Source organism: Equus caballus, chromosome 24 (genome assembly GCF_041296265.1).
Source record: "Equus caballus isolate H_3958 breed thoroughbred chromosome 24, TB-T2T, whole genome shotgun sequence".
In the NCBI taxonomy this organism is placed as follows: domain Eukaryota; kingdom Metazoa; phylum Chordata; class Mammalia; order Perissodactyla; family Equidae; genus Equus; species Equus caballus.
Window position 1 is genome coordinate 26,540,199 of NC_091707.1, and position 25,204 is coordinate 26,565,402.

At 36.3% G+C, this 25,204-nt stretch overlaps 1 protein-coding gene across 4 annotated transcripts in view; it reads left to right on the forward strand.

Annotated features, from left to right (window-relative positions):
• PALS1 (protein associated with LIN7 1, MAGUK p55 family member) overlaps positions 1-24,624 on the forward strand; it is a 96,287-nt gene extending 71,663 nt beyond the window's left edge. For all 4 annotated transcript variants that reach the window (XM_023627951.2, XM_023627950.2, XM_070249646.1 and 1 more), the window contains exons 9-15: positions 6,829-7,012; positions 10,582-10,653; positions 11,020-11,091; positions 13,325-13,492; positions 14,144-14,346; positions 16,028-16,138; positions 21,579-24,624. In XM_023627951.2, coding sequence (XP_023483719.1) covers positions 6,829-7,012; positions 10,582-10,653; positions 11,020-11,091; positions 13,325-13,492; positions 14,144-14,346; positions 16,028-16,138; positions 21,579-21,755 — 987 coding nt within the window. In that variant the 3' untranslated portion in view covers positions 21,756-24,624. The remainder of the gene's footprint in view (positions 1-6,828; positions 7,013-10,581; positions 10,654-11,019; positions 11,092-13,324; positions 13,493-14,143; positions 14,347-16,027; positions 16,139-21,578) is intronic.
• The last annotated feature ends 580 nt before the right edge of the window (positions 24,625-25,204 follow it).

Sequence of the window (25,204 nt, forward strand, 5' to 3'; positions counted from 1 at the left end):
TTTTCTCAATATTTCATCACAGTTATGCTTTGTATTTTGGCTGTCATTCCCTGTTTTCCCTTTGTTCCTTATGGAACATACTGAAGTTGATGTTGCAACTGCAACCTTCCTTCTGTTGAAAGTTCTTTGTAGGAAGAGAAATGGCGAAATAGTTTGTCTCTGAATTCTAACAGCCTGATTCTCTGTGCACTATGCCTTTCCACATCTCTCTCCTGTGAATAAGCTCTGAACTTCAAAAGTAGCTCTGCAATCTGAGGAGACACAAGAGAAGAGGGTTGGAATATGCACTTACTTATATGGCTTTAAAGACAAAGAGAGAGGAAAAGAAAAGATGCCAGGTTTATCACTTGTAAAATATAGCATTTGATAGGGAGAGATCTTTTCAAAATAGCAATAACAATGTGTAATGTTTTTCTTTTCCTTCATTTCCTCCTTTCATTGTGAAGAACTCTCAATTGTAGTATCTTTTGAAGTTTTTCTCAAACCTAAGTAGCTTAAAATGAACTACTATTATTAAAGCTTGCACTGAAGGTTTCCACAAAGACAGCTGATAGGAAATCATAATTTTAGTTGGCATATGCAGAGTAATTATCTATGGGATTAATGATTTTAAGAACTTAAAACCAATTTATTGAGCATCATTATGGTACAGGTCAGGATCTAGTAAGAGCAATAAAAGGTATCTTTCTGGTGTATGTTTTGTGATGTTAGAAAGAAACATGTATTTAACATAGATAAACAAAATAGATGTTATCTGAAACCCCACCATAATCACTTGCTGAATGATAACATCACGAACAAGAGTGAGCTGTGTCAGGAGAAGTGGTCCTCCCGTGTTCGTTACGTTTCTTTTGCATCACACATGACAGCCAGTGGCTGCTCCATCAGTTGCAGAAGGCAAGAGTCTTGGCACCTTTGTAGTTCACTTCCTGGCTAACTGGTACATTTGTCCCAGGAAACATACATTATTTAAGCTGTGTGTTTCCTTCTTTCTGCATTACCTTAAAAAAAAGAAAAAAGTTGGAGCTCCCACACAGGGGTATAAAACTTCAGATTATTCTACAATACAATTAAAATAACATGGAGGGAAGAAATAGAATATTTGAGCTGAAGGCACATTTTTCATTTAGTCCAAGGCCCTGATCTAACAGAGAGTAAATTTGAAATGTAGGGGATCACGCTGCTTATTAGTGATAGAATATGCACTAGAAAATTCAGAGAATGATTGTCCAATAAATGTTAGCTATTTTTATGATTACTTACTCTGCCAGGCACGGCACTTATCATTTTATCTCATTTAATCCTCACAGCGTTCCTATGAAGTATAGGTATCTTTATTATTCTCATTTAACAGGCACTGAAACTAGAACTTAGAATGGTTAATTGCCCAAGCTCCACTATTGGTTAAGTGTCTGAGTGAGGACTAGAACCCATGTTTATTCCAGAATCTAAGCTCTTAACTGCTGTGTAGTATAACAGGTAATGTCCCACTCAGCTACTAAATGTTAGGTTTCTGCGTTACTGTTTATTATCAGTCCAAAGAAAATAATTAGAATACCGTGATAGAAAATTTTAACTATAGATGAATTAACCACTTAGTAGCTATGTATGTGATAGTAAATCTGGATTCTGAGTACCGTAAAAGCATATTATGAGACTTTAGTATTTGAAATTGCTGTAGGGTCTCTTTCACCTATAGGAGACTTAATAGCTATAAGAAAACTAGGAGCATGGCTGAAGTCTCTTGATTTGTGGGGTCTGGGCTGGAAGGATAGGAGAGAGATGTGGTTTAAGGGGAACTTAAAGGCTGAAGATAGGAGGATGCTAAAATCACAGTTCAGGAATACAAACCATAGAATTAGCCACTAGCCCAGCGGTATTAATGGTTGAAATATATTCTTAGAGGTCCCAAATAATTTTTTTTCTTATAATGAATATCTGTTGGCTCCCTTTTGTGGACTAGACACTAAGCACTAGTTTATAATAATGAACATGACAGAAAATAATTGTAGCTTGTGGTAAGTGATAAGATAGGAATAAGCAGAATGTGAACATTGAGAATATTAAGAATAAAAAGAGGTGGGATTAATTATGTAAGGTTGTCAGGAAAGGCCTCTTGGAGGAGGCAACAAGAAACTGAGACCTGTAGGACGAGATGAAGCCAGCCCTATTGAACGCCAGCAGAGCTTTCAGGTGTAATTTCTAGAGAACTTTGTATCTGTAAAGCCTGTGGGGGTGGAGCAAAGTAGGGAGAGGAGTAAAATGGTGGGGAGGGGATTCTAAGAGATGAGACTAGAGAGCTAGGTAGGCCAGATCAAGTACATCTCCTTGGCTGTGGCAGGGAGTTTGGATTGTAAATACAGTAACATGATCTGATTCATATTTTAAAAAACACTTCTGGCTGCTGTGTGGGAATCGGAATTAGTAGAGCCAATAATGGAAGCAAAGAGATTTAGGAGACCGTTGCTGAAGTCGTTATAAAGTATGATGATGGCTTAAATTTGGATGATAGCAGTGGCAATGGAGAAAATGAATCAGGCTATGTTCTGGAAGTAGAAATGACAGGACCTCGTAATAAATGTGGAGGGTACAGGAAAGGGAGGAAGTAAGGATGCCTAAACAACTGGGTGGATAGTGGTGCTGCTTTCTAAAGGGAAATATGGAGAAAAAATTATTTGGGGAGGATAATCAAGAGGTCCATTTTACAGGTTTGAGATACCTAAGAGGCATTTGGTGGAAATCCTGAGTACATAGAATTGAATATATCAGCCTGGAATTCTAAGGAGAGATCTTGGCTATAGTTGTGTTTATTGTGGGCAGAGCAGGTCAGGAGAGCAGTCTGTTCATATGTACATCACGTATTTGCAAAAAATTTTACAGATTTTATAAAATGATTGTTTAAGGATGTTCACAGCCTATAAAGATGACTAGGTTGGAAGGAAAAGTTAAGAACCACTGCTGTCAAATGTATTTACTTTCCTGTTAGAGGTATAAAATGTATCATGTAATTTTCATCTTAGTTTTTTCTCATTTGGAAGAACATCTGGAATTTTATAATGCAATAGGATTTTTATGAATATTTATTTTATCAGAAGATGCAAAAAGTATAGAAAATTTCAGTGTACATTAAAGTGGACATCCTTTTCAAGCCAGGGCAGTCGCTCTGTTAAGTTTGCTTTTATCCTGAGGTCCATATTTCTCTCTGCCTATTAATAAACATCAATTGGATGTCCAACAGATATCCTAAACTTCTCATAAAAAAATGGAAGAGAACAAATAATAAAGATATTCCTTCTTGGGTGGGCATCAGGGAGAAGGAATCTCAGGGTTAGGGGGAGGAATTTATAAACTATTGCTTGACACTGCAAAGGGATTTCTTGATGCTGCCCTTAATTTTATAATCTGCCTTAGAGTTTAGGCCAAAGATAAAGGAAGATACACTTCCACTATTTTCTCTCCCACAAGTAATTTTAAAAGTTAAAGATAAATCTGCTATAAGAAATATGGAAATGAAAATTACAAAGAAAAATTATTTTGGAGCATTGATTCCCTTAGGAAAGATGTAAATAAACTGATGAATCATTATCCCATTACCATATTCCCATCATTAGGACTTCAAATGTGAACAGCTTACAGGTACTGAAAAAAAAGCTAAGGAGAAAAATGTTGGGCTGGAATATAATTGTGTCTAAATCGTCCTATAATTTGAAATTTAAACAGAAGATTTTGTTTGGTTTAAAACCAAGCACTGTTTTGATCAGATACACTGTACTGATATTACAGCATTGTTAAACCTGTGAGCATTCCTATAGGGGTCAGCATCTCCCCTTCATTTAAAAAGGGCTCTGTTTTCCTTTCCCTGGGAAACAATTTAGCCACTAAGAGCTGGAGAGTTTCAAAAGATTAGTGGAGATAACTTCTAGAACTGATAAGAATTGATCAGTGAAATATATCTGGATAGAAGTCACATAGTATATGTCAAGGCAATGCTCGGACTTTAACTGAGTCAAATGGTCAATTTCTCTGATGTGAAATAAACTTTACTCTTAATTTTAGGGTACAGTTTAAACAGCACTAGATAAACTTGTCACGTAAGCAAAGCATATCCTCTGAACTCCTCTTCCCAGCCTGCACAAAGAGGGGTCCCATTCCACACCAGCTAAATCTGAAGAGTCAAGGGATGAGACCTCGGCCACAGTAGAGAGAAAAGCATCTCTGGGTGATTGTCTTGGCCTCTGGTAAAGCCCATAGACCTAGATACAGCCTCCTCACTGGCCTATTTAGTTTCCCTCAGGGTAGTAGTTCCCTAGAATTTTAGGGCACATTTTAAACGGCACAGATATAACAGTTATCCAAGGAACATAATTAAAATGTAGAGTCTGAAAGCCTGAGATGTGGCATAAAAATTCAGTTTTCTTTTTTGGGTCATTTTTTGCTGAGGAAGATTTGCCTTGAGCTAACATCCATTGCCAATTCTCTTTTCTTCCTTGAGGAAAATTAGCCCTAAGCTAACATCCGTGCCAGTCCTCCTGTATTTTTTTGTATGTTGGACACCGCTACAGCATGGCTGGTGAGTGGAGCAGGTTGGTGCCCGGGATTCAAACCAGGCTGCCAAGTGGAGTTTGTGGAACTTTAACCACTCGGCCACAGGGCAAGGCCCAAGAATTCAGTATTTTAATAAACATCCCTGGCAGGTGATCTGAGCAAAACACTTTGAAAACAACATACTGGGTATTGCTTTCAGAAAGTGATTTGATAAAATCATCAGTCAGGCTGACAAGTAGTCTGATTTCATAGATCTCTGAAAAGCCTAGTAACAAAGTGATCTCTCCACCACCTTAAATGATACCTATAATTCCATAGTTAGATTTCCAGGATTTTTTGGCTAAAAAGCAACAATTTAAACAGATTTTAGAAGCATTATTGATTGACAGGGGTGGACTCAAGCACAGGTTTTTTTTGATCATCCTACGTATTAGAGATGTGTCCTGCCAAGATTATAAAATTGTAGGTATAATCCTTTTACTCAGTCTCAACTATGTTTTGATTTGCTGCTACCTTGCATAACTTCCTAAAATTCCTTTTTGGTTTTAACTGGAAAGTTTTCAAGATTTTAATCAAAACTCTATTTTCATGTCAAGAACAAGGCTCTTTAGGACACTGTCTAGTTGGAATTCAGCAGAACGCTATTCAAATTGAGTGAAGTATCTTAACCTATTTAATCTAAGAGTGTGTACTGTGTGATTCCATTTACATGAAGTAAAATGCAGGGGAAACTAATCTGTGGTTCTGGGAATCAGGGTGACGTTTACCCTTGGAGGGCGTAGAGTGCTTAGTGACTGAAAGGGACGTGAAGCGGGGCTTTCGGGTGCTGCTGATATTCGGTTCTTTGTCTGGGTGCCGGTTACCCAGGTATGTTTCGTTTGTGAAAATTCGTTGGGCTATACACTTAGATTTTGTGTACTCTAAATCTACCCGCCAAAAAGCAGACTAGCATTTAGGTCTACATTTTTAACTGCATCACTTGCTTTACCTCAGTGTTGCTATTTGTGTATTGAGACTTAGATTTCCCATTTACAGTAGTTGGTAAAATATTTTTCTGAAGTTAAAAAAGTATTCTTTATCTAATGACACCCTCAACAAAATTTCTGAAAGAGGCTGTTGCCTTCTTGAGGATTCTTGGTTATTATGCTTTATAATGGGGGGAATATATATTACTTAGAAAGTGTTTTATCAAATTTCATATTATGGTGAGGGTAAAAGGCTTAAGGAAAGCCAAATAACAATTGGATAGAAAAGGACTCAGAATTATAAAATTCTTGCGGTCAGTCAGTTGCTTGGTTCATTGAGTCCAAACCTGAAATCTAACCTACTTGGGACAGAAACACTCATCGCATATAGATGTTGGGTTTCGCTAGATGAAAGTGGGCTTCTTACAGATGTTGGAAATGCCACATGCCACTTGCCCAGGTTGGGTAAAAATTAGAGATGGAGAAGTTAAAGAGAAGATTAATTCCTTTAGACCTTCTTAGAAGTACGAATACTTTGTTCTATCTTATAGAGGCATATTGGAAGAAATGGCGTAGAGCTTTCAATGAGGTTCATGTGAATTCTTACCTACCTTTAATGGTAAAACTGTTAACAGCAAAAACACATTGTTAGCAAAAGTTTTAACTTTTACCACTAGTAATATTTCAAAGCCTACATATAGAACACAATAGGAATTGATTATAAACTTGATTTACATAATCTCAGCAGCTTAGGGTGTGATTTATGAACCTGAACATATTCCTTTAGAAGAAACACTGAGAGAGATTAAGACGTGATCACACTGACAGTGTGGTCAAGAAGGGACGATGACACAGGGAAACTGACACTTACCTGCTTAGATGACAGATGTGGTGAGGTTTAAAGTCTACCTTTCCTGGTAGTAGTGGTTTAGAAATTACATACCTTGTTGCAGAGTCATTATTTTCACAGGTCAGGAATGGAGTGGGGTGTGTCTCAATTACATTCCTTCTGCTTCTCTCAAGCCTTTGAGGCCCCTTAGTACCCCAGCTTGTTAGCGGTTAACAGTACAGTGTTTTGCATACTCTTGTACGTGTTTGCAGTCAACAGAGAGATTAACTACATTGGAGAAAACAGATGAGCCTATGAAAATACAGTCCCCAAAATACTGTTACTTAACTAAACCTCCCTTCTTTCAACTCATAATTTCTTTACACTAATGAAAAATGGTAACATTTTAATTATATTTATGCTAAATATTTGTGTTGCCTTTTCATCATCATTATTTTTTTTTATTTTTATAAACCTTCTATCTTTTAGATCCATGTAAAAGCTCATTTTGACTATGATCCCTCAGATGACCCTTATGTTCCATGTCGAGAGTTAGGTCTGTCCTTTCAAAAAGGGGATATACTGCATGTGATCAGTCAAGAAGATCCAAATTGGTGGCAAGCCTACAGGGAAGGGGATGAAGATAATCAGCCTCTAGCTGGGCTCGTTCCAGGTAAGAGACAATATAGTAGAAAGTACGTAGTTAAAAGAACATTTAAAATGCAAGCCTTTGCAGAGAAAAACTCACTTTTTCATGTCTTTAAAAAATGAGGTAATTACTTTTTCATGTAGTTTGGTTTTTATGTTGTATCTGTAACGTAAGTATCTTGAATATAAATGTGATCAGTTTGTTGGGTTTTTGAATGGAATTATGGTATAACCTCATAACCAGTCCCGTGTTAAGACTACCTTGTTATCAAGGCAACAAAACTTGATTGAACATCAAAACAAGGCAACAAAACTTATAGTGTAACAGGTGATTGTCATCAATTAGGGCATCAAACTTGATTTCTATGTAGAAATTTGTTAAGATGCATCACTTTACAAGGAGTCAAGAGAGTAATACTACTGAATTTATCACTCCTAAGATATCTTAGGGTAGCATTAGAAAAAATAGGGTGCCCCCATTTTTTTTTTATTGAAGCAAACTGTCTCTAATTTAGACCAAACTAAAATTTTAGCTCACATTGGACATTAAGGTTATTAAGGGAACTTGTTTCTTAGAAAGAGTGAGGATGATACTTAATAAAATGAAATGTACAGACGTAATTTTTCCTACAAATTGTTGCTACAGTTCCCAGGATGGGGGTCAGATGGAGTGAGGGAAATGGAACCAAGAGAAGTATAGTAGGATATTAGAGAAGGCAAAGAAATACTTAGAGTATAACGAAATGGGAAGTGATGATAATTCATCAGTTTATTCATTCAACAAATATTGTTAAATCTGCGTTGTATAAGGCACTTTGCTTAGTACTGAGATAAGCTCTTCAATACTTTAAAGCATATCCATTAAAGCATATCCATTAGTATCTTAATTATACATTAATATAAAATAACAGGTATTTTTTCTGTCCATTACTTTATCATACTTCCATGGTATTGTGTCTGTTTTCCTCTGTTATAGTACTTTCTACCTTGTATTCTCAGTTTGTAAACTTCTTGAGGCCAGTGACTGCATCTTATTTATTCTTTTAAATTTAGGCAATATCTGTTAAATTAATAAATAAAAGATGCTTTAGGGGCCAGCCCAGTGGTGCAGTGGTTAAGTTCACACATTCCGTTTTGACGGCCCAGGGCTTGCTGGTTCAGATCCCGGGTGCGGACATGGCACTGCTTGGCAAAAGCCATGCTGTGGTAGGCATCCCACATATAAAGTGGAGGAAGTTGGGCACGGATGTTAGCTCAGGGCCAGTCTTCCTCAACAAAAAGAGGAAGATTGGCAGCAGATGTTAGCTCAGGGATAATCCTCCTCAAAAAAAAAAAGCTTTAAAACAATAGTTCTCTCGGAGCTGGTGCTTCTGAATGAGACCTTCTAAGGCTTTTCTGTAACATTTTCTGGCTTTTTCTTTTGCCTCTAACAGTTTTTAGGGATCATCCCTCCTCCTCAAACCTTAAGATCTTAAGCATAATAGATTTGGCTGTAGAATTTGACTTCCGTTGACTTGACTGCAAGTAATAGGTTTAGAAGAAAGGAGGGAAAGGAAAGCATGAAGATAATACTAAAAAATATTAACTATTAGATACGTAGTATATAGATATGTAGAACAGAAGTTATCCAAAGACTGTGGAAAAGGTTATAAGGGCTCCCTTCTAACACTGGAACTAAACTAAGGAGATTTTCTGAGTGACAAGAAATTTCAACATAATATTTACATTTGTTGTTTATGTGTATAATAAGGTCACAGAAAGCCACAAATCATGTGCTTTAAAACCCAAAAGCTGGAAATAAATTTTGTCTATACTCAGTCATATTTCAAGCAAGGAGGAATGGGCTTCTCATAATCAGTTTAGAGGATGATGCTACACTCTTGATTCTTCAAAGTAACAGCTACAGGACATTCCTCTAGAATCCTGGAGTGCTGGGCAGCCATCGTGGTTCTACTTAGTGCTTGTGCCAAATAGCAGTTTGATATCTTCTCACCATGCCAGCTTTAACCCATAAATATTTAAAACTAGTGTTTATTGACTGACTGCATTGAGTTTTTGGAAGTATATAGATGAATAAAGGAGATTTCAGTGATATTATTTCTAAGTCTTTTTATAGGACAAATAAATGAACCCACCTTAGTTTGAGTTTGATGATGGTTTTCTGTTACGATTTTTTTTTTTTTTTTTGAGGAAGATTAGCCCTGAGCTAACATCTGCTGCCAATCCTCCTCTTTTTGCTGAGGAAGACTGGCCCTGAGGTAACGTCATTGCCTGTCTTCCTCTACTTTATATGTGGGATGCCTGCCACAGCATGGCTTGACAAGTGGGGCGTAGATCTGCACCTGGGATCTGAACCAGCGAATCCCAGGCCGCTGAAGTGGAACGTGCAAACTTACCTGCTGTGCCGCTGGGCTGGCCCCATGTTAGGAGGATTTTTAAGAGGTTATTAGGTCCATCTCCCATTAATTCTGCTTTTCTTTCAAAAATAGTCTACATATGTGCATAGTATAAAAATGTGCCATAGAAGTACATCACTATTATGTTTTTAAACATTTTATTATGTAAATGATTAAAATTATTTTTTGTTTCTTATTTTTTTCTAAATCTATTAAAGTCAGATACTTATTTTTAAATTTTAATGCTCTTAAAATGTTCCCTGTAGTCATAGTCACTCGTTTTACTAGGAATGCAATGTGTACAGCGCCTGGAGATAGCCTGGTTTCCCTTAATTCTTCTTAAGTGTATCAAACTCAATATTAATGTTTTTGCTTGTGCTATTATGAAATGCACTAAGTTTACAGATTATCCCAACATAGTGGAATTTCCTTATTGATTTTTAAGAATCCCTGGCTTGAAACGGAAAGAATTAGATATAAAGATTAAATATGAAAGTAGAACTCTAATCTGTAACTTTTACCCTTAAGAAAAAATACATTTGATTTTAAGATAGACGTCTAAAAAGAAAGATGATGGTGAGAAACCTTGAAAGCTTCCTATATTAAAATCTTAATCCTTAAAATATTATGTTTTTCATTTACTTGTGTCATTGTTAGCTTAAAGGTGGAAATAAATCATTAATACAGATTCATACAAATATATACACACGTACAAAGAACAAGAGGGATTGAGAGTAGTAAATGCAAGGGAACATGTTGAGTGATGTCTTGGAATTCAAGTGATGAATCTTCACGTTATTTTGGAAAATTAACTCGTAGAATTAATTTCCTTGATTTGAGACAATTCTAAATGATCAGAACCATTGTAAGATCCAGCATAGTACTTTCCACATAGTCAATGCTCAATGAAAGCTTAGTAGAAATTTAACTATTAAATTGTCTACCAGTGGCTTGTTATTTGTCTTTTCTAATAGTTGGTATATGTTCTGGTAATACATGTCCTAGGTTGGTTGAGAGTGAGGTTGAAACTTAATACCTTAAACATTTGAACTTACAGTCACAGCTGACATAATCTCATGTGGTGACAGAAGGATTTAGAAGGGAATATCAATGAAGAGTTACCTCTAGTGTTTTCCCTTGATTAAAAGAAATGCTTCTATGCTTTTAAGTATTTTACTTTTTCCTTTCTGCTATTTAGGGAAAAGCTTTCAGCAGCAAAGGGAAGCCATGAAGCAAACCATAGAAGAAGACAAGGAGCCAGAAAAATCAGGTTGGACACTTGTATTTGACATTAATGAGAGGCTTCTTGGGTCTCCACCTGGAACCATGTTTAAATTAACTTATCAGTTAGAACTGTCAAGAAACGTGTATTCAATGGCAAGAGTGATGTGAGAGGCAAAACTGATTTTCTTAGGACTGTAAAGAAAGGACAGGATTTAAGTATTAAAGATTGTCTATAATGTGAGATTAATGAAAATTGTAAATACTTCCCTGAAAAATAGTTCTTCTATGAACAGTGTAATAAATGTTGATAAATTTAAATTAAAAACTGTTTGAGTTCTTTAGCTTGAAATACATAGCTTTGTTCAAGGAAACAAATACCACATTTATAGTTATGTTTATGATTGTTCAACAGGAAAACTATGGTGTGCAAAGAAGAATAAAAAGAAGAGGAAAAAGGTTTTATATAATGCCAATAAAAATGATGGTAAGTTCCGCTGTCAGATATAGCTGGATTATATCTGAAAAAGGTCCATATCTAACGTTTAAAGGAAATTAAGCTGATATTTTCAGGGGGTTTTATTTCTAGTCCTGTTTTGCCTCTTAATGTAACATATTTTCTTAAGAAAGTAATTTGGCAGGAATTACTTTCTTTTGGAATCCTATGAGTATGCAGTGTTTTGAATTCTGAGAAGAACAGGTATAAAAATTGAAGTACGATTTAGTATATATAGTGTTATATTGATAATTTCCTCTAATTCTTTCCTACTTGGACTCTTTATTTGCAAAATTAATACTTGAGTCTAACAAATTCTAACAATATAGCTGTATTTTAAGTATAAAATGAATATTTTTGTCTATAATAACTCATGTCACTGCGGCAACTCATTCCATAGAGCCTGCTACCTGCTGGATGAGTCAGGCACAGAGGAGAGTTTTTAATTTAATTTTAATTTATTGCTCAGATTAAAATTTTCTTAAGTTGTACCTTCTCTTAAAATCAAAACCTCAATAACACTGGGCTCATTCCCAAGTGACAACAGTCTGCTGGACCTGAGTGATGGCTCTTGTCTTTATACGGGGCATCTCCTGTCTCAGTTCAGCAGTCTCCACCCCATCCAGTTCGCAGATCCACCCTGATTTACTGCTTTCATTACCTTCTTGGTTGGCCCTTATGGGCATTAAAATTTGCTACCCCTGCTTTGGTTCATGTTAGAAACAAGCCAAATAATAAAGCAAAGGCACTCCTTAACTTCTTATAAGTTATAACATTTATAAGGCTTATTCTCTTAATATCTTGAAATTTTTTTTAGGCAGCATAAACTAAACTAATGAAAATAAAATGTTACAGATTATTTTAAAATTCCATATAAAATAAATCTGAGATTTGATCTACTTTAATAAATTTTTCCAAAATAAACATCCTTAATGCTAATTGATAGATTGTGTAACTAAGAAGATTATTGAATTTTTAATCCTTTCCTTTATGCTTGGATAAGTGATTAATACCTGTTTTTCATCCTTTGAAACACACTAAAATTAACTGGTTCAGCTCAAATAGTTATTATGCTATAGAAAACTTGCAAATCTGAAGTCTACAGATAGATAAATGAAGTCTGTAAATCAAAATGCTGCCACATACATGTTAGAAGAAGGAACTCAGATTTTTCAAAGGGAAAAGCATTTTGGGAAGGGAAGGAGTTACATTTCCGTTCATAATGATGTCATCATAATTAATATTTTTATTAATAACTATCATTTTTAGTAACTGTTCTATTTCAGGGGCAATAACTGTATGCTTTAGACCTAATATATGGTTGAGCTGGAATTTAAACAAATGTGGTTTGAGTTCCTACTCTGCTTTGTGCTAAGCACCGGCAAGACTAAGATGGTCCCTGTCCCCGTGGAACTTACAGCTGAGAGAGTCTGATGCTCTTTCCAGTCAGGGAAAGTGGTGTAAGTGGGAAGATGGCAGGCTGCTCATTGTCTGCCTTTCTTCTTGCCACTTGACAGCTCTGCTTTCCTCTGGATTGTGGGCTTTAGGAGTGTTACCCCTCCCATCATAGTTTATACTTCTTCTCGAATCAAGACCTCAGGCTAGTATTAGTATTCCAGAATAATGTAAACATAAATGCAGAAAGTGTGGGTAGCACACTGATGACGTTTTCAAGTTACATAGTCACAAAAGTATTCCAGCTGTCCTGATAACACTAGTTGTAGCCACTAATTGTAAATGTTTGTCTATGCCAGGTATTGTGCTCAGCATGTATGTTATGTCTGATCCTTAAACCAACTCTCTAAGTAAAGTATTAGTATCCCCATTTTACAGAAATGACAGACACTATTCTCATTAGTTTATCCCCTGGTGCCCCACCTTCTGTCAAACTGTTGGCTGCAAATAGCTATTTTACATAAGAATCAGTATAGTTATATTGTATTAAACATTCAAAAGCAGTGTGAAACAAGAGAAGCAATAAACATTTCTAGAAGGATTAATAGATTGTCTGATTTATTTTCATAGTATCCTGGCAAAGATATAAGGGCATGGGAAAATACTCATGATGTAATACTACCCAGTTATTACTATTTTGACCCAAAAAGTTAAGCATTTCTAATGATAAATTGTGCTTCTTTCTGCTTTTTGGGGAAGATCTACATGTATATCTTTTATCACATGGGAATAATTCTGTCTGAAGGGCTTAACTTTTTCTTTTTCAAAGATTATGACAATGAAGAGATCTTAACTTATGAGGAAATGTCACTTTACCATCAGCCAGCAAATAGGAAAAGACCTATCATTTTGATTGGTCCACAGAACTGTGGCCAGAATGAATTGCGTCAGAGGCTCATGAACAAAGAAAAAGACCGCTTTGCATCTGCAGTTCCTCGTAAGTTTGGATGCGTTCCCATTTTCCTGTGCTTTTCAGTTTACCACCTGAGAACCTAACTGTGTAGGAAAATTTTTCATCCATTTCATCAAAACAGTATTGTCCAGGAAAGAGGAATTTTGTTTTAACCAAATCTTTTGAGAATTTGTTACTAAAGATAGTCATTCTTGAGAAATTTCGATTTTTCCTAGAGGTGTGGTACTAATTATTTTCCAAATGAATTTCACTTGGGCTTCTTATAATTCTCTTTTCAATATGGAGTCAGCTCCTGGTTTTTTAAGACCTAATCTCTGCACACAGAAGTTCTATTTATAGATTTTTTAGTACCTAATCTAATGGAAGTAAACTTTAGGAAAAGATGAGTGGTATGGTTTTAAATGCAAGATCAAGTATGTTAAAGTGTAAGCTTAAAATGTATTAAGATAATTAAATGTAAATATTATTAACATATTAAAAACACATTTTTGCTCACTTCTCAATCTAGAAGTAAAATCAGTCAATGTTAAATTAAACACACAGACTCTTAACATTTCCTTAATTCATTATTTCATAATCTATCTTACAAAATAAAACTTTTTTTTGCCTACAGAATTATCCCCCATCCTTACTCTGATCCACACTCATTATTTTTACCTGGTTTTGTTTGCCTAGATACAACTCGGAGCAGGCGAGACCATGAAGTAGCAGGTAGAGATTACCACTTTGTTTCACGGCAAGCATTCGAGGCAGACATAGCAGCTGGAAAGTTCATTGAGCATGGTGAATTTGAGAAAAATTTGTATGGAACCAGCATAGATTCTGTACGGCAAGTGATCAACTCTGGCAAAATATGTCTTTTAAGTGTTCGTACGCAGGTAAATTTATTTTGGTTTAGGGTGTTGAACTTGAGGGCATTTTTTACAGTCATTTAGTGGAAACTGCATTTTGGTCCAAGAACCGCAGGACCTAATTAAGTTCTCATGAGGTTTTTCCCTACTGATTCCCTGTGTGAAATCAGGCAGATTGCTATAAATCTCTTTCAGTTCCCTCAGAGAGAAAAATAAATACATACCTACATATATTCACATGTATATATTTTCTGAAACTTAAAATACAGTAACTCTAGTACTGGTAGTACACTAAGTCTTTTAGAGGTTATAAAAGAATTTCCCTTTTCTGATTCTGCTCTGAGAAAAATTAGAATATTTAGAGGTCATTTTTATGGTTTTAAATGCCATAGTTCAAGTATTAGCAAGTATCATGATGAATGCTTGATTGTATCTAAATATGATGAAACCGCCATTCATTTCTATTATTTGGCAGACTAAGTAAAAACTTTAAAAATTGCTAACAATTGCTTCTTAGATTTCCATTAAAAAATAATTTTAGAAATTTGGGATGTTTACAATTGTGTTTGTTGTGGAAATTTTTTTCTTTTTCTAGACTTCATAGCTTCAGCATAAGACTTTCCTTAATGTGGGGGAATCTCCTGCGTATGTCATCTCAGGAAACATAGGCAGTGGTCATTAAAAGGATGTATGTGCAAGAGAATTGCCTCCAAAATGGCTATTCTGAAATAGTAATTAGGTTTTCTTTGTTTTTTAGTGGACAAAAGAGCTTAGTCTCTACTATTTCAATTATAAACATTTGATTCAAGAGAAGTATAAATGTTTTTGCTAAATTCCTTCAGAATTCTTTATTTTATTTAGGCTAACAGTTTTACCAAAGAACCAAGAGGAGTCAAACATATTGTTTAAATTAATAATGTTTTTAGGTAGAAAAGGGCATGTCCCTGTAATTCCCATTTTAGTAGAATGCTTCAATTTAGCGGCACACAGTCATGCAATATAAAAGGCAAGGTAGAAAGCACAACCTCCTAATGCAAACCGAGTGTGCTTTTTCATGGATGTGCTTTTCCAGAATTGTGTATGTGTGTGTGAGGTTTTACTGGTTCTGCTTGCATTTAGACCCTGGCACGTGGGAAGGTGACTGCCCATTTCTAATTCCTCCAAAATGGATTTTTAGTATGATTATTATAACTTGTATGTGATCTTATTAGCAGGACATTTTAGCATCACAGAGTTTTAATCCTTCAATGTCATTTATTTTTATTTTATTATATAAACAGAGCAAGCCAATATTGTGTGTGCGTGTGTGTGTTATTTTATAGGTAAGCAATATATTCTTATAATGAATGGTAGGATCTCAAAATATTGTGAATTGTTTCTTACAAAGATGTTTGGAAACACTTATAGGTAATGTTTAAGAAAGGGCTTTACTGGAGCCAGCCCTGTGGCATAGAGGTTAGATTCAGTGCACTCCACTTCAGCGGCTCAGGTTTCCAGGTTCAGGTCCCGGGCGTGGACCTACACCACTCATCAGCCATGCTGTGGTGGTGACCCACATATAAAGTGGAGGAAGATGGGCACAGATGTTAGCTCAGGGCTAATCTTCCTGAACAACAACAAATTACTTTATTATATTCCAAGTATATTATTGGGAAGTAGTTAAATGATGAAAATTCTTTTAAAGATCCAAAATATCTTTTCTTTACAGTCATTGAAGACTCTCCGGAATTCAGACTTGAAACCATATATTATCTTCATTGCACCCCCTTCACAAGAAAGACTTCGGGCATTATTGGCCAAAGAGGGCAAGAATCCAAAGGTAAAGTTATTATACTGTTGTACTATTCCATTGAAAATAAACGTGAAACAGTCATGGCCTAGTATGTCATGGTGCTTAAAAGCTACATCAGCTTGAACTTTCAAACTGATTATTCTTTCTGTCATACCACTTTCCCCAGATTTGCCATGGTTGCCTCTGTTTGGACTATGTCAGCTCTCCCACTCCTCTTCTTGTTCCCCACACATTCCCTATTGTTACCCCAAATATATGGTAACCTTTGGCATTCCTTAGAACCTCCTTAATCATCTTCACATTTCCAACAGGGATTATGTGACACTCCTCCCCCCAAAAAAAGTTCTCAGCCGATTTTTAGGGATTACATAATCACTTTTTTCTCCAGATATTCCGCATATGGAGGAGCCAAAGTTGAGTGCTCTTGCTTTTCTTTTATCTCATTGAAATTTTATGTTCTGTTTATCTTCTCCCTTTGTTCTTGTCACATGATCTGAAATGGAAAAAAATTTTAAATTATTAAAATATTAGATGCTGGACATGGTTGAGGCAGTCCATATTATATTAAATATTATTAATAATTAAATGATAATATGCTAATATGTTAATCAGAAAGCATTGACTTTAAATGTGTGAAATGAGAACTGTCAAGTGACCTATATCAAAGTAATAAATACATCCTTGTTTTTTACTGATTTCTTAAATATTTCTATTTTGCAGAGGAATCACTCATCTCCTCATTTCATTTGCTATCCCTTTAAATCTCCTTAAAAGCCATAAAAACACATAACAACACTCTACCTTAGAAGCGCTTAAAAGTCATTTAAAGCATAATAACACGTCTTCCCTTCGATTCTTGACAGTTCTCCACAGCCGCCAACCCTCCTTCTTCCTCCCCAAGGGAGCTTTTTTCACTCTTGGTTTGCTTACATTTCTTATTCAATCTGTATGTGAAGGTAGTATTTTTCAATGTCTTAGGCTTGTAGACTCCAGGGATTTTCCAATCCTACACATTGAGCATAATTGTGGTTGCTTTGTTTAGGCTAAGTAGGCTAGCTGGTTAAAGTAGTGTTTCTTTTTTGCCACACAATTGTAAGTTCATAAATAAGTGGGGTCAGAGTATCTGCTGTCCTTAGCACTTGGGGTGATAGAAAAGAAACATGAGACGTAGTTGTTGGCTGTTCTTGAGGAGGATCACACTATAATAAGGAAAGCAAGAGTAACACTGTGCAACTTAGTGCCCAGTGACTACTTTGGTAGACCAGAAATACCATGGTTGTTAAGGAAAGGGATGCACATTAAGGACCAGAGTGGACTCCATTCAGCTTGTTCAGCCTAATTTTCCATTTTCTAACATGCGCACTTACTTTTTGTTAGGTTATTCTTCTCCAGCAAGGATTTCAGTGTCATGCCAGGGTTCCAGATGCCATTCCAAAACAGGTTAAGCAACTGTCTTTTGGCTGGTGGTCTCTGGTAGTTCCTTCATGGAATTTTTTGCCTACTTTATTTTCGATTAGCTCTCCCAAGTTGAGTGAGGTCTAGAAAGATACTGATTATACATATTTTAAAAGTAGGAACTTAATCAGCACCAAAATGTTTTAACAGTATACAATGTGCTTGATTTTCTAATTAGAATTTTCTAATTTTTAAAAATTAACTTTACTGAGGTTACTTTACATACAATAAAATGCATGCATTTTAAAGATTTTATTTTTTTCCTTTTTCTCCCCAAAGCCCCCCAGTACATAGTTGTATATTCTTCGTTGTGGATCCTTCTAGTTGTGGCATGTGGGACGCTGCCTCAGCATGGTCTGATGAGCAGTGCCATGTCCGCGCCCAGGATTCGAACTAACGAAACACTGGGCCGCCTGCAGCAGAGCGCGCCAACTTAACCACCCGGCCACGGGGCCAGCCCCCGAAATGCATGCATTTTAATTGTGTAATTCAGTGAGTTTTGGCAAAATGTATACCTGTGTAACTACCATGCCAGTCAAGATTTAGAACGTTTTCATCACTCTGATTTTCTCATGCCCTTTTGAAGTTAATACCCCTCCACTCTTCCCCAGGCAGCCACTAATCTGCTTTCTGTTACTATAGATTTGTTTTGTCTGTATAGAAGTTCATACAAATGGAACCATACAGTATGTTTTAAGTTTGCACCTGGCTTTTAATCAGCATAATGTTTTTGAGATTCGTTTATGTTGCGTCTAACTTTCTTATTGCTGAGTTGTGTACCATGATCTAAATATACCACATTTCATCCGTTCACCAGTTAAAAACCTGGGTTGTTTCCAATTTTGAGCTAGTGTGACTAAAGCTACTCTGAACATTCGTAGTCTTTTGGTTGATATGTATTTTCATTTCTCTTGAATTGCTGGATCAAATGGAAAGTGTATGTTTTAACTGCATTAAAACTGCCAAACTGTTTTAAAGGCAGTTTGCCATTTTATGCTCCCACTCTGATTCCATTGTTTTCACATTCTTATCAACTTTTGCTGCTGTTGGTTTGTAACAATTTTTTAGCTATTCTAATAGGTGTAAAGTGTTATCATTATGGTTTTCATTTGCATTTTCCTTATGACTAACGATAGTAAGCATCTTTTCATGTAATCATTTAGGCATATTCTTTTGTGAAATGTCTGCTTATTTTTTTAAATTAGGTTTTCTTATTGAGTTGTAAAGAGTATATTTCTGGATATAGGTATTTTCTCAAAGCATTTGTACCTTTTTTGGATATTTTTTGAAGATCAGAAATGTTTAATTTTAATGAAGTACACTCTTTAATTTTTCTTATGGTTAATGATTTTTGTGTACTGTTTAAAAAATTTGCCTACTCCAAGCTTATAAAGATTTTATCCTATGTTTTCTTCTAAAAGCTTTCTTGTATTAGCTTTTACTTTTTGGTCTGTGAACTATCTCAAATTAATCTTTGTTTTAGTGTGAGGTAAGGGTAGAGATTGTTTGTTTTTTTAATCACAGGTAGATATCCAGTTACTCGAGCATCGTGTCTTGAAAAAGACCATCCTTTCTACCAGTGAATTACATTGGCACCTTTGTCAAAAATGATCTGACCAAATATGTAACAGAGGTGGGTGGGGATTGTTTCTGGACTCTATTGTGTATTTATGCTAATATCACTCTGTCTTGATTACTGTAGCTTTATTGTAAGTCTCGAAAAACAGTCATAAAAAGGAATGAAGTACTGATACATGGTACAACATGGATGAACCTTGAAAACATAAGTAAAAGAAGTCACAAAAGACTTGGAAGATTCCATTGTCCAATGTCAGAATAGGCAAATCTAGAGACCTAAAGTAGATCAGTGGTTGCCTTGGGCTGGGGGTTGGGAGAAAATCAGGAATATCTGCTAACCGGGTATGGGTTTTTTTGTGGGGGGCCAGTGATGAAAGTGTTCTAAAATTGATTGTAGTGTTGATTGTACAACTGTGTGACTATACTAGAAACTATTGAAGTGCGCATTTTAAGTGGGTGAATTTGTATGAATTCACCATTGTATTAGTTCCAATTCACCATTAAATGAGTGAATTTTAAGTGAATTTTATCTCAGGAAAGCTGTTAGTGGGGAAAAAAAAAATCCCAGCAGACTTTTCTCTAGAAATTGCAAAGCAGATTTTTAAATCTTCCTGCCTACATACAGAACGTAAACAATCAGTTATCTGATTATACTCTGAATCTCTGACTCTGTCCTGTTAGAATGGGGGCTTGAGAGTGGTAAACTGAAACTATGAACTGATACAGACAGTTGTGCCTATAGACTATTTTTTTCAGTCCAAAAATTTTTGAGCAAAAACATTTTGTTTCATCTTAGCCGTGAATTGTAATTTGAAAAATAACAGGAAATTAAAACATAGAGTACCAAATAAATGATATAAGCCATTTTGACAAAAGATGAAATAAATAATGTCTTACATTTCATAAACTAGGTGGATTGGATGTTCATGTGAATCTGTGTAAGATGTGGGGCTTAACATTTACATTTCAACTCTAGCACCACAAAGTTTAGATCCTATGTTGAGTTCTTTTTTTTTTTAAAGATTTTATTTTTTTCCTTTTTCTCCCCAAAGCCCCCTGGTACATAGTTGCATATTCTTTTGTCATGGGTCCTTCTAGTTGTGACATGTGGGACGCTGCCTCCGCCTGGTTTGATGAGCAGTGCCATGTCCGCACCCAGGATTCGAACCAACGAAACACTGGGCCACCTGCAGCGGAGCATGCGAACTTAACCACTCGGCCACGGGGCCAGCCCCTCTATGTTGAGTTCTTGAATGTTCTTTCAATAATCTTGAGCTTTGAGTAGACAGAAGTTTTAGCAAGAATGTCACAGTGTGTTCAGTTACAATGGTGTAGTGAAGTCCCTGCTGGAGCACAAAGGATTCTGTGTACCATAGCCAGATGTACAACATTCCAGAATGAAAATCAGAGAGCCACACAGGAAACTGCCTCAGGATGAGCCAGAGCTGTCATACTTTTAATATGTTTTACTACCGTCACAGAAGTTCAACCAGTTGACTGATAGAAATTGTTTTGTATTGTGGATCCAATATAGTATTGATGTGTGACCTTTATATCTGAGACATTTGCATTTGAGTTCTCTTTATTGGCAGGAGTGATTTGGGGGTAGTTTCACTTTCTTGAACACGTGTGCCTGATAATCAGAGGGTTCTGGATAAGTTTTGCGCATAGCCTTGCGACCTGCTTGTCTGTGTGAAACTGCTGTTTGCTTTACTCAGTATTTTAAAGTAGCCTGTTCTGTATCGGTTCCCAAACTCTTCTTATGATACTTTTTTGCATCTTAAAGACCTTCTTTGTGTATTTAAAACAGAGAAGAAATTTAAAATATTAGGCTATTTCCCCAAAAAACAGATTATTAAGTCTTGGGTTGACCACCAATGTTTTCATAGAAAAAGATACCCATTCTGTTAATCCTTTTCTTTTCCAATAAGATTTAGTCTGTCTAATTCTGGAACAGATATAAAGGGCAGGGGTTCTCTGTAAGAGCCGAGAGGAGATGGCACTTTGGGTCCTGCTGCCCTTGCTCCAACCAGAAGGGTTCACTCTGTGTTACACATGTTATTTTTAGGGAGAGGATATGATGCCTTAAAATGTTTGAAAACGCGTGTCTGTATGGAATTCAAAGTTCCTTTCTGTGCTTTTGAAGCCTCTAGTCTTGTGGGTGAGATAAGAGAGAAATATATGAAAACCTAAATAGCAGTATAAACGGGCTATATTGAGTCCCAGATGATTCACAATGTGAGTCCCGAAGATACCAGACCAAAGGAAGTCATTGTGGCCATGACAGGGTTAGGGAGGAGCTCCTGAGGTTGAGGATTTTGAGAGAGAGAAGGAAATCAATGTAAGATCATTTCTTGTTCTTCAGCCATCTCTGTCTCATTGTATATTTGGTAAGGAATGGAATGACCTCACAGTTTTTATCTTCTCTTTGCAGCCTGAGGAATTGAGAGAAATCATTGAGAAGACTAGAGAGATGGAGCAGAACAATGGCCACTACTTTGACACGGCAATTGTGAATTCAGATCTTGATAAAGCCTATCAGGAATTGCTTAGATTAATTAATAAACTTGATACTGAACCTCAGTGGGTGCCGTCCACTTGGCTGAGGTGAAGGAAACGTCTGTTCCATGGCATGATTGGACTTGAGCTGGCAAAGTGCCAGTAGGAAAACAGCCCTGATACTTCAGCAAGATGCTGAAAGGTGAGGATAAGGTGGCAGGCAGTATAAGCTGTAGACTTGTTCTTAGATCTCAAGCTAGTGAGAAAATCCCCTTAGGCAATTTGTGCACAGCAGTCTTTATTCTCTATTCATGGCTTTAGAGGTTCTTGCCTCGTTTGGGGATTCTAAATGGAAGCTTTCAACAGAGCAGTTCCATTTTATCCATGTAAAAACCTTTAATTCTATTTTCACCTAACTAAATCTTTTCTGCCTAGTCATATTTCCATGAAAAACTTGTGTGTATATACACAATGGTCCATGTCTCACACAGTTATAAATATTGTTATTTAACAGTTAACTTAAATGACTTCATGGAAATTTGGGGGGGGGGGGGGGGGACATGTGCTTCAGTGCACTGTGCAAGACAGTATTTGGCCAGAAGACTGGTTTAGTCATCAGAAATACTTTCCTAAATAAAAGGTGCCACTGTGGTTTGGAGCTACTCTGTTAGGCTTGAATTCATTTGTATGTCTTTTAATTCTTAAAAAACATTCCATTAGAGCACCAATTTTTTAGCTCAAACTTTGTGGATCAGACTTTTCTGCACGCTCAGCAGACTCTGATCTAGTTAAACGTACACAACGTATGCTGATCTTTTTAAAAATATGATTTTCTTAAATTTTCTTAATTTTTTTCTTAAATTGTTGCAAGTGATTTGATGACCTTGCTTCCTTTCTCTGATCTGGATAGTACAATAGAATGTGTGTTAGATTTTTATGAATGGCAGATGTTCATATAAACTGTGTTGACTAAGTTTCTTCCTCATGATGCAGATAGTTTTTTATGTACATGAGAGGACATAGCACGTTTGATAGATTTTTGCATTTTTATATATGAGCACAGTATAATTTCATGACTGTGCTGTGTTATATAGGTAATAAACTGGAATTCTGTGATGAATGTAGCTGCTGTACTGTATACTAATATTTAATAGGTTGACAAATAGTCATTGAGAACACTTGGTCAACATTGAAATAAAATTATATATATCTGAGGGAAATATGATGACAGCTGACTTTGAGATCAGAAGGAAAGGATGACCTGAAAGTCATTTGAACATCTTAGGAAAAGAACATTAGAGGGGAGAAAGTTAAGCATATAGAAACAGGTTTTTATCCTAACAAGGTCTGCCTCTTATGACCAGAATGCAACAGCTTGCTATATCATAAATGTTTAAGCTAATTGGGACTTTTGTACTGTCTCTATAGCTGTAGCTTTACAATTCAACTTCTGTAATTGACATGGAAAGTCAATTTGTTAGTTTCTTCAAGCCTTTAGGGATGGTGTGATGTGTGACAAACAACCTCAAATGTGAATGTCTTTATTTTTATGATGACTTTAGCTACAGCATTTCCCGTTCCCAAAGCTAAACACTGGAATAATACTGAGTTGTCACTTAATTTAACATAAGCAATTGTTTTTAATGAGTATTTTGTCTCAGTGTCATGTATATATTTGATTTTTTTCTCTTCTACGGAATTTTATTTGAACAAATGTAGACAGTTTATATGTTGCCTTTTTCTGTTCAAATTTGCATGGCCTCAAAGTTGGCTGCAGAGTGTGTCTTATGTGGAAATACTTTCAAGATAATGTTCCTTAGGAAGAAAGTAACATTACTGGGTTAGGGAAGGAATGCCATACATACTGTCTTCAGGTCTGAAACACTCCAGCTTATGGCAAGAAAACGCAAAGGTCACACTGATTTTCAGCATTGAAAACCAAGGAATATAAAGCACTTAATCTTTTCAGTTTTCCAGTGTACTTTCTCCTCAGGAATGAAAGGTAGTCTATGGTAGACAATAGAGATTTGTGAACTGCTTATCATAACTGACAGCTGTTTTCAACCCTAAAATCTAAAATGTTGGTAGTGTAAGTTAAGTTAGATGATATTTCAGGGAGTGTCAGTAAGTGGCTGTTGTGCCAGTCTCTGAGTTAGCCTGCAGACTGCAGGGCCACACTAGGGCCATGTGTTGTCAAGACTCAGACATGGCTTTAACAAGCAAACCCCCTACTAAGGCACATGCCATGCCCGAGTATACTTTTAGGAAGTCTAAGGTGACAAGAGAGATCTGGGGGGTCAGTAAAGTCCTATAGTTCTCCCTCCTCATCAGCAATGGGAGAGAGAGAGAAATGTTTATGCCCCAAACTTGTCTCAGTCCTAGTGATCTGGATGTGCTGATACTCAACACAGTCCCTAAACAAAGAGAAAACTGAGTTGTTGCTGACTTCCTTGAAAGAAAATGGAAAAAAGCCTTGCTATACACCTAACTGTTGAGCTGCTCTGGCCAATTCCATTTCCTGTCTCTCTGTGGTTCTGATTGGAGACCCCAGTGTGGGGGAGGTCTTAACCACTTATAGGAATGATACCAATAGTTAATGGAATGCACATGTTAATTCAAATAAGGAAATATCTTCCTTTACTAAATTTTCTTAAGTCAGAACAAACAGAAAGAAGAATAGTAGTTAGACTAATCCAGATTTGCTTTCTATGAAAATCTAATGTCTGGAATTTTATTCCTTTTCTCCTGGCCTAAGGAATATGTATTGATAAGGAATAATTTGAATGTAATTTTGTGAATGTGTGTGGAAAATATAAACCAGGGATTTAGCCTTAATAAAAGTAACCTGACATCTGTTGTTAGTCCTTTGTACTCTCTTACCCTGTATCTGCACTCTTGTTATTTTGAGATGTCATACTGCACACTGTTATTGTAAAAATAAAAAGTAAAATTATATTTCAAATAAAAAAAGCCACTGAGTACTTTCTCTTGCTGTATTTATATCCTCTCCATTCATGGTTCAACACATCTGACAAACAGGCTGCCTTCAAGTTTGTGCCTGAAGCAAGTCCGTTGGAACCTCGGGATGAAACGCACAATACTTTTTAATGTATTCTTCATGGTGGAGGAGTGCCCCCTGTTGGCACAGATGTGGATCTTGTTTCCCTACAATGCTATGAACTTGGAAGTTTTCTGGGGAAGAAAGTATGTAATATGTGGGCAAATTCTGCTTATATGCAGCCAAGGATTTGAGGACGCTGAGGATAGGATATAAGTTGTTGATAAATAGATGATGTATTTCATTTCTCCCCTTTTTCTACTATACTACTCTGTATCTCCCAAAGGAGGCAAATCACATACCAACAAAAAGTGTCACACACACACAGGCCCTACGTCTTACCTTTACCCAAAGTTTTAAACATAGGGGAGGCAGAAAGGATAGAAGTGAAAGGTGTAGAAACTCTGAAGGTAGACTGCCTGGATTTAGTCTGAATTCACCACTTTCTAGCTTTTTGACTGAGGACAAACTACTCAAGCTCCTTATGCTTCAAATCTTCTGTG